General features: G+C 38.7%; 1 protein-coding gene across 3 annotated transcripts in view; it reads right to left on the bottom strand.

Annotated features, from left to right (window-relative positions):
• Positions 1–2,138: 2,138 nt before the first annotated feature.
• Positions 2,139–10,157, bottom strand: part of ptpro (protein tyrosine phosphatase receptor type O) — a 44,043-nt gene continuing 36,024 nt past the window's right edge. For all 3 annotated transcript variants that reach the window (XM_023289509.3, XM_023289516.3, XM_055006598.1), the window contains 5 exons: positions 10,011–10,133; positions 9,773–9,927; positions 7,680–7,815; positions 7,125–7,241; positions 2,139–6,090 (listed from right to left, as the gene is read on the bottom strand). In XM_023289509.3, the coding sequence (XP_023145277.1) occupies positions 7,137–7,241; positions 7,680–7,815; positions 9,773–9,927; positions 10,011–10,133 (519 nt within the window). In that variant the 3' untranslated portion in view covers positions 2,139–6,090; positions 7,125–7,136. The remainder of the gene's footprint in view (positions 6,091–7,124; positions 7,242–7,679; positions 7,816–9,772; positions 9,928–10,010; positions 10,134–10,157) is intronic.

The raw sequence follows: 10,157 nt of genomic DNA, 5'->3' as shown, positions 1-10,157 counted from the left end.
GACATTTATTTCCAACGTAAATGTGTGATATTCATCCTCTGGAGCTTTCTCTTTACATCGTCTTCCACCTGGACTGGTTTGGTCGGGAGCATGTGCAACAAACATTTGAAAAACTGCACTTTAACATCAATGAATGACACTGAAGTTTAATCTCTACATAAATGAGACTGAGTCTGGATGTGCTGCTCTGTCATTAACTCCTAAGTTTAGGGAAAGTTCAAACAAAAGAGGACAGTTCAGATCAGACTTGAGAATGAGCTTATTTTGAACAAACATCTCAGACTTTCTGAGCTTCAGCACCTCTAGCAAGATATTTTAACAACAAGCAACTCAAGAGATCCAGAAGTTGGAGAGAGTTAGCTTTAGCTGAGCCAAAGAACATGTGATGCTAACCTAGCAAACATTTCAGACTTTTCTCTATGAATTCTGAGAAATAATTTCCTATTTAATGACAGAGCTACACATCTTAACTCAGTCTCACTAAAACAGACTCTAATTCAGTGTCATCCATCCATATTAAAGTGCAGTTACCCAAAATGTTTGTTGCATGAGCTCCAACAAAACCTGTCCAGGTAGAAGGCCACTTTGACAATAATGAATTTTGGCGCAAAAAAACGCCATAGTATACTATGTCGAAAAAAAAATGTGATTTTTCAAACATGTTGTAAAAACGTGCCAAACAATGAAATAATGTAAAGGACGCCGTGAAAAACACTCCAGAAAGGTTTTCTTTGAAAAAAACATCATCATGAATTTTGGCACAAACAAACGTCATAGTAAACTACATACAAACGACATTTATTTCCAACGTAAATGTGTGATATTCATCCTCTGGAGCTTTCTCTTCACATCGTCTTCCACCTGGACTGGTTTGGTCGGGAGCATGTGCAACAAACATTTGAAAAACTGCACTTTAACATCAATGAATGACACTGAAGTTTAATCTCTACATAAATGAGACTGAGTCTGGATGTGCTGCTCTGTCATTAACTCCTAAGTTTAGGGAAAGTTCAAACAAAAGAGGACAGTTCAGATCAGACTTGAGAATGAGCTGATTTTGAACAAACATCTCAGACTTTCTGAGCTTCAGCACCTCTAGCAAGATATTTTAACAACAAGCAACTCAAGAGATCCAGAAGTTGGAGAGAGTTAGCTTTAGCTGAGCCAAAGAACATGTGATGCTAACCTAGCAAACATTTCAGACTTTTCTCTATGAATTCTGAGAAATAATTTCCTATTTAATGACAGAGCTACACATCTTAACTCAGTCTCACTAAAACAGACTCTAATTCAGTGTCATCCATCCATATTAAAGTGCAGTTACCCAAAATGTTTGTTGCATGAGCTCCAACAAAACCTGTCCAGGTAGAAGGCCACTTTGACAATAATGAATTTTGGCGCAAAAAAACGCCATAGTATACTATGTCGAAAAAAAAATGTGATTTTTCAAACATGTTGTAAAAACGTGCCAAACAATGAAATAATGTAAAGGACGCCGTGAAAAACACTCCAGAAAGGTTTTCTTTGAAAAAAACATCATCATGAATTTTGGCACAAACAAACGTCATAGTAAACTACATACAAACATTTTGGACGACATACGAAACTATGACATTTTTGTCATATTTTGGACGACATACTAAACTATGAGGTTTTTGTCATATTTTGGACGACATACTAAACTATGAGGCTTTTGTCATATTTTGGACGACATACTAAACTATGAGGTTTTTGTCATATCTTGGACGACATACTAAACTATGAGGTTTTTGTCATATTTTGGACGACATACTAAACTATGACGTTTTTGTCATATTTTGGACGACATACTAAACTATGACGTTTTTGTCATATTTTGGACGACATACTAAACTATGAGGTTTTTGTCATATCTTGGACGACATACTAAACTATGAGGTTTTTGTCATATTTTGGACGACATACTAAACTATGACGTTAGATGATTGACCATGAACATCCAATCAGTTTTATCTAAATTTGAATCCATTCTGTGATGATATTCAAGAGATTTTCAGTTCGTGAGAATGAGACACACAAGGGAAAAACTAAATGCTGTTTTGGAGGCACAGAACTCTTGTGTGATTGGACTATTGACAGGAAGTGAAACCCAGCAGATGTAACTGCAACATTTTATTGGTTCAACACACACACACTAAAACTCTGTGACAGCTTCAAACTGTAAGTGACACAATGCACAAAATGGCACCAATGACGAACAAGTCGACCGGACGAACACGAAGCAAAGAGAAAGAACTGTAGAAGTGTTCAGTGCTGATCTGCCAACATTCTCCGGAGGTTCCAGGAACGTTCCCAACAGTCGTACCCAAGTGCGTTTCTCAGACAAGTCCTCCGAGTCCTCGAGACGACGCCAACATCGAGGCGTCGCCGAGTTCGGCTTCTGGCTCAGTAAACGATGATTCACATTTACAACAACTTTAAAAAACAAAACCTCTAAAGCAACATTTCCACAAGAAGTACTCAGTAATGACGAGTAGAAACGGAGTATTAAGCAGTAGTATTATGTACAGTACGTCTGATATCTAACAGCGAACGTTTCAGATCGAGAGGCGACAAAACCGAAGTCCGAACCAGCGACCGTCTGACACAGAAAAGTTAAAGGCCACAGAGTCCAGCAGCCTTTTACACACATTCAACGGTTTACTTTCAGTTTGTACAGAGGGAAACAGGAAGTCACCAAAACACACTCAACAGGCTACTTCAGAATAAAAGCTTCAGGTGCTGTTTGCAGTTTAGCATCATGTAGAGAAAACAGTACGAAGAAACGTTAGTATTTTTAATAGTTCGATATGTTTTACTTGAAGTTTGATGAAAGAATGTAAACAGTTCATTAGTTTATCTCAGGATTTCTTTTTATTCAACTCTGCTAAACCCGTTATTGAAGATATTATGAATAAATGTAGGTTTCTGTATCAAAATAAACAGAAATTATAGGATAATTAGCAAAATTGGATATTTATGTTGACAAAAAAACTTGTTTGCAAATAAAAATGTGTAAAAACCAGGATTAACTCCTCCAATTGTAAACTATAAAGTAAATGTATTCTTAAAAAATTGACAACTGAATATTTCATATTTTTAAGGATTTTTTTTCCTTTTTTCTCAAATTGTTCTAAACGTTTAGTCTTTTAATGAAATCTGCAGTTTGAGTTGTTTCACCAGATATTAGAATCACTAAAATACCTTAAATCGTTTAGAAATTAGTTCAAAACTCACATTTGTACCACATTTTAATGATAACGATGTAACATTTGAATCTACTTGTGCTGATATTCTAACATGAATGTAATTAATGCTCCCTAAAATTATGTTATTAAAAAGTAATTCCGATGTTTATTTACATGTTTTTTCTTTTTTTTGGTTAAATGTTATTTTTGCTGCTTCTGTCAGATAAAATGACGCACCGATGATTTTATATATTTAATTAAATTTAAATTCAAATTAGCAACGTTTGATTATCTTTGAAATTAATTAAATTAGAAATAATAAAAGTGTTAAACTGGTTAAAACTGGCAGTGAAGTTCAGAGAGAGTTGGAGCTTTTATTGTGAAGGCGTTTGGCCGCAGCTCTTATTTTGGCGACACCCTGACTTCCTGAACCGAGTGTGAAACTTTGAGATTCTTTGTTTGATCAGAAGTGTGGAGTTTTTTTGTGTCCTTCAGTAGAAAGAAGCGAATGAAAGTTGATCCGATCCGAAGCGACGACCGGCGTCCAGCAGGGGGCGCCGAGAACCAGAACACGAGTTTTTATTCCAACACGGAAAAGATCCACGAACTCTGGGAGATTTAATTCACATATTTAGAATCAGAAATATTGTTTTTAGAGTTTTCAGATCTGAGATGTAGTTTAAACTAATTTATATTTAGAAAGAAATGTTATAAATGTTGAGTTTCCAGATGAAAATCAAACAAATTTACTGGAAGAAAAGTAGATTTGTAGTAAAAATGTGACGTTTTTGTTGCTGTTTATAATTAGAAATCCAAAGTAGTTTAGTTTAAACTTTGATTTATTTAAAAACTTATGTTGAACTTGTTCCACCAAACCTCAGTTTATATCATTAATATACAAAAAGTTTAGAAATTAAACCTAAAATTTGCTAGTTTTGTAGACAAACTATACAAGTTAAAATTCTAAATGTTGCGATTTTAAGTCTTAATAGAAGAATTTTACATAATTAATGATCATTTTTAGGTAAATTACAAATTCCAGTGGTTATATTTAAACAACGATTTGAGTTGAATGAGAATTTTAGCCGTTTAAAGTTCATCTTTTTAGCTGAAATTTCAAAAATGTCAAAGTTTTCTTCTTCCTAAATGTGAGTTGATAAGTTTAACCCTTGTGTCGTCCTGTGGGTCAAATTGACCCGTTTTAAAGTTTGAAAATGTGGGAAAAAAAAAATTATTTTCACAGTGAAACTTCTGATGTCCACATTTTCAACATTTTTGGGAAATTTTTGAACATTTTTTGGTGGAAAAAAAATAAATGTTAAAAATGTTTCTTAAGAAGATTCACAAAAAATCAAAATCCAGCGAAATTCGCTGGATTTTGGTTTATTTTTATGTGAATCTTCTTAAAGAAAATATTAGAAGTTTTACTGATATGTATGGAATCACTAGATATTTTTAGGATTTTTTTTGAAGATTTTTACTAATTTTTTGAAAATGTTTACTAGAATTTTTTTTGCCAAATTTGGGGGATTTTATTTTTTTTTTACAAAGCTTTTAATGGAAACTTTGAACGAATTATTGGAATTTTCTTCCTGAAGGTTTTGAAAATTTTCAGAAGTTTGTGGAATTTTTTTTGGCTGAATTTTTGGATTTTTTTCAGGCAAGGAAACAATATTTTTTGGTGCCTGTAAATGAAGACAACAGGAGGGTTAAACTCAATGTTTTGACTTGAATCATCTGTTTCCATGTGAATCTTTGGGCTTCATTGAATCTTTTAGGATGATTGAAACATTGTTTGTGTGAAAAACTCAAAGTTTACCGTCAGTGTTTCATTAGTTTGTAGGATTTGAACCGTTTGTTGAGAATAAATGTTGGTTTTAAAGGTTTTACTGCAGATCAGAACTAAAAATACTGATCAAAGTATCGACATGTTGAGGTCTGAAACTAGAACTCTGACCTCAGTTTTAATATTTGGGTTCTAAAACAGTGAAGTTCATTTAAAGGAATTTAGTTTTTGAACTAAGGTTTGGGTTCAGACGTAAAGTTTTCTGTTGTTTTCAGGAACTTTGTGTTGAAACAAAAACTCTGAAAGGTTTCATTTAAACTTTGAGGTTCTGGTTCTGTGATTGGTTCGGGTCGGTTCACAGCAGATATGTTTGTTTCTTCCACCTTCAGCCACCTGAAGGAAACTGGAACTCAGAGCTGAAGCAGTTTTTGTGGTTCTGGTTTCTGATCTGAAACTCCAGACTTGGGTCCGGTTCTGCTGCTGGACCCGGTTCGTCATCCTCAGTGCAAATCAACCTACAGCTTCTAAACGTCTAAAACTCCTCAACATGCAAACAGCAGCTTCGGCCCGTTTCTGTCTTTGTGCCTTCAGATGTTTCAGAACCGGTTTGGACCCGAACTCTGGCAGCAGCTCAGACCTTCACCCCCTCAGAACCCGCTCTCTGGTCCGGGTCCTGCTGGTTCTAGTCTTTGAAGCTCTGCTGCAGCTGTCCAATGGGAAACTTTGTGCTCATGTAGCTGCAGACTCGCTGAAGGTTTGAAGGTTTTCTGGATGTTCTCTGGAGGTTCTCCGGAGGTTCTGTGAAGGTTCTGGGTCCCGGTCGGTCTCGTCGCTGTGGCAGTACCGGTGAGTCTGGTCCAGGAGGAAGGAGGCCGATGTGCTGCTGGTCGTTCTCCTGAGATTGAATCAGAAACGTTGATCCTGGTGGTTCAGTCTGAAGGCTCTTTAAGGCAAAGCTTCCATCCCATAATACCAAACTAAACTCTGGGGAACTGGTTGGTTGGTCGGTCGGTTGGTTCTCGCTGAGATGTTCTGATGATGAAGCGTTTTTCTTCTTCTTCTTCTGCACAGATGGAGGCCTGAAGCTCAGCCGTCAGCCTGAAACACAACAAGAACGTTAAAAGGTTCTAGTTGGAACATGTTCAATCTGAGAAGGTTCCAGCTGAAGGTCTGTGGTAGTTTTAGTTCTAGTTTAAGGTTCTAGCTAAAGTTTTGTGGTAGTTTTAGTTTGTTTGTGTCTCTGTTGCTCTACAGGTGAGTTTCAGCCAATCAGAGTCCAGCAGAGAGCTGAAGGTTGTAGTTGAAGGTGGTTTGACTTCATCAAGGAGGAACTGTTGAGGTTCCTCCTGGATGGAAGTTGGACAGGAAGTCAGAGCCTTCATCAGAATTAATGGAGACCGGACAGGAAGTCAAAGTTAGTGAAGGCCGGACAGGAAATCAAGTGGTTTGTCTTCATCCAAGAAGAACATCAGCGGTTCTTCTTGGATGAAGACAAACCGCCTCCACCTGAGAGTCTTCAGCTGAATCACACTAACTTAGGTTCTGGTTGCTGCTAACTGAGTGTCTTCATGAGCTGCAGCTGTCAGAACCAATCAGGACGGTTTGTTCCAGCTGTAGACTGAATCTGCACCTGTCTGTCACCAGGTCTCGGGCGGATGTGCCCTCATGGATTTAAACTGACTCAGAGTCAGCAGCTGTAGCTGACTGGAATCACTCAGGAGGAGTTAAGAGGCCATGAAACTAAGAAAGTTACCATGAAGACAACGTTCTACATCAACAAAACTGACAATTCAAGTTGCTGTCCAAGAAGAATTTGACTGATTTAAAGGAAGATCTTTAATAAATCTGTGAAGAAACAAACTTCATGATTGTTTTTGGTGTTTCAATGATTCCATCATAGAAAGTTCAGAGTTCTAGAAGTCTCTAGAAACTAAAGAACTGATGATAAACATGAACTTTATAGAGGATGGAACCTTTAGTTCATGACTGTTAAACTGTTCTAAATGATAAGAACAGGAAGAATTTATTAAACCTGGAGTCATGTGATTGATCACTGATTGGTCATGTGACTAATCATTGATTGTTCATGTGATTAGTCATATGATTGTTTATTGATTGGTCGTGTGACTCACGTCGGCAGTTGTTTATGTTTTACTAGCGTTTTCATAGATGACGTCTGACGTGATGCTGGACTGTTTCTTCTTCTGCCACATGAGGAGGACGCACTGATGGATGAACACGTACTGCTCCTACACAACGACAACACAACGACAACACAATCAATCACGTTACTGATCCTGATCAGGTTCCAATAATAAACAGCAGGTAGTCAGTCTGAGTAGAAGGACTGTAGGGTTTAGGTTGTATCCAGGTGTTGTGTGTCTGTATAGATGTTGTATTATGTTACAGGTGTTGTGCTACATTTAGTGTGTAGCTGATGTGTGTCGAAAATCAATCTGGACCATGGACAGCCAGTGTGTTGTGTAGTATTGTTGTGCAGTATTGTTGTGTAGTGGTACCTCTGTCTGGACCATGGACAGACAGTGTGTTGTGTAGTATTGTTGTGTAGTGGTACCTCTGTCTGGACCATGGACAGCCAGTGTGTTGTGTAGTATTGTTGTGTAGCGGTACCTCTGTCTGGACCATGGACAGCCAGTGTGTTGTGTAGTATTGTTGTGTAGTGGTACCTCTGTCTGGACCATGGACAGCCGGTGCGACCTCATCTCCGACACCATCCCCAGGATGTCGGTGAACTCGTGCTCCCTGATTTGCTGCATCAGTCGGTCCAGAGCCATGAAGGTTCCGGTTCTGCCGACGCCGGCGCTGAGACACACACAGACACACACACGCACGCGCGCACACACACACACACACACACACACACACACACACACATACACACACACACACACACACACACACTCCTCCAATCAGCACACGGGGAGCCTCTGCTGCTGCTGTTACCATGGCAGCACACACGGTAACGGACCACATAATGGAGATGACATCCTCGTTTGAGAGCGTTTTAATGGTTCAGGAAATAAAAGTGAAGATTCACGACCAAACCGCACAAAATGAAACGGTTCTGGTCCATGAAATCCACCAGTCTGAGAGTCTCACTGCCTCTGTTTCTGTTTTTAATTCACCTTTTTAAATCTGCTTTCTCCTCCTGTGAACATTCAGAACAGTTTAACGCTCTGAGCCCTGAAACCTGACGGAAGCTTTTAAAGGTTTAATGTCTAAACTGACACCATTTATCAGCCAGAAACTGTAAAAACAGAAACAATAGGTGGATTTTAAACTTTCAGACGGTCCTTGAATGCATCATCTGTTACATATTTCTCCTATATTGGTTTCTCTTCATTGACTTCCTGTTAAATCTAGAATAGAATTCAAAATCCTTCTTCTGACATATAAAGCTCTTAACAACCAATCTCCATCATATCTCTATATTTAATGCCAGAGCTGTACACCATAGCAGTAAACTATAGTTAGTTTCCATGTTAGTTGTACTTTGCATGTATCATCTGTCTTATCATGCATGTATTATACTGTGTGTTTTATGGTTCTTGTGTCCCCCCCTACCCCTCTACCTCTATCCCTCCATCTCTATCCCTCCACCTCTTCCCCTCTACCTCCATCCCTCTATCTCTACCTCTCTACCTCTTCTGTCCCTCTCAACCCACCCGGCCAGCAGCAGATGGTTCCCCCCACAATAGAGCCGGGTTCTGCTCGAGGTTTTTTTCCCTGTTAAAAGGGTGTTTTCCTGCCACTGTCTCCTTAGGGCTGCTCTGGGGTTCAGGCATATGGGTTCTGTAAAGCATCTTGAGACAATTTGACTGTAATTGGTGCTATATAAATAAAATTGAATTGAATTGAAAAATTAAAATAATTTTATTCAACACAAAAATCTGCAAAAATAAACTGTTTCCTTTAATCAGATTCTGTTAAAAACTAAAAATTTTGAGCTCATTGGTTCAGACATGAAACCTCAATGTTTTCAGAATAATTAAACATCTACGGCAATAAAACTAGCACAGATTTTTAAAACACTGAATAAATAACCAGTGTGAGCTCACTGTATGTTTTCAGATGTTGACTCATCTGTCGACTCTGAGCTTCTTATTTATTTGTTCATCATTTATTCATCAGAATGACTTTTAGTGTTGAAACTCTGTTGAGAAACAAATGTTTCTCATCAAAAAAACAGATAATTAAAGCTGCAATAACACAAACCGACCAACAGAGGGCAGACAAAAAAAACAACAGATAATTAAAGCTGCAATAACATGAACCGACCAGCAGGAGACAGACAAAAAACAGATAATTAAAGCTGCGATATCACCAACTGACCAGCAGGGGACAGAAAAAAAGCTAATTAAAGCTGCAATAACAAGAATCGACCAGCAGGGGGCAGACAAAAAAAATTATAATTTAAACTGCAGTCAGTTTTAATCCATAAGATTAAAACCAATAACCTGAAGTCTCAGTTTGAGGAAGCTGCTCCATCAGTTGTGAACGTAGACGGAGAGTTTCTGATGATCTAGAAGAACTCCAGAAGTTAAACTCAAATGATTCAAAATGGTGGAAAACTGTGAAACGTTTGGTTCTGCTATAAAAATCAGCTGTTTCTGTTTGACAGATTCAGTTTTCATCTGTTGCAGTAAAAATTCAAAAACCAGCAAAGTATTTTTAAACCGTTTTTCCAGCTCCGTCCACCAGGGGGCGCTGCCAGCTGAACCAGACAACCAATCAGCAGCTGTCTTCAGGTGTTTCTCACCTGCAGTGGACGATGATGGGGTCTTTGGTCCGGTTGGCCTGCTGCCGGACAATGTGGACGAACTGCAGGATGGACTCGATGGCGTTGACGGTCGGGACGCCGTGGTCCGGCCACGAGGTGTAGTTCAGGTGCAGGACGTCCTGAGTTTCGTCGGCCTGCAGGGGGCGACACAGAATCATGTTCAATAAATGGATTAAATACCATGTTGTAGTGCAGATGTTGGCATGGTGACACTCACATATCCCAGCCTGAACTTCCTGATGGTCCACTCTGGAGATTCGCTTTCTGACATCATCTCCACGCTGATCTCACCGTACATCACTGGTTCATCGGTGAACGGCCAGTAGTGGTCGCACTTCACCTGGAACACAGAAACATAGAAAAT

Source organism: Amphiprion ocellaris, chromosome 21 (assembly GCF_022539595.1).
Source record: "Amphiprion ocellaris isolate individual 3 ecotype Okinawa chromosome 21, ASM2253959v1, whole genome shotgun sequence".
In the NCBI taxonomy this organism is placed as follows: Eukaryota; Metazoa; Chordata; class Actinopteri; family Pomacentridae; genus Amphiprion; species Amphiprion ocellaris.
This window is presented reverse-complemented; position numbering and strand designations above follow the sequence as displayed.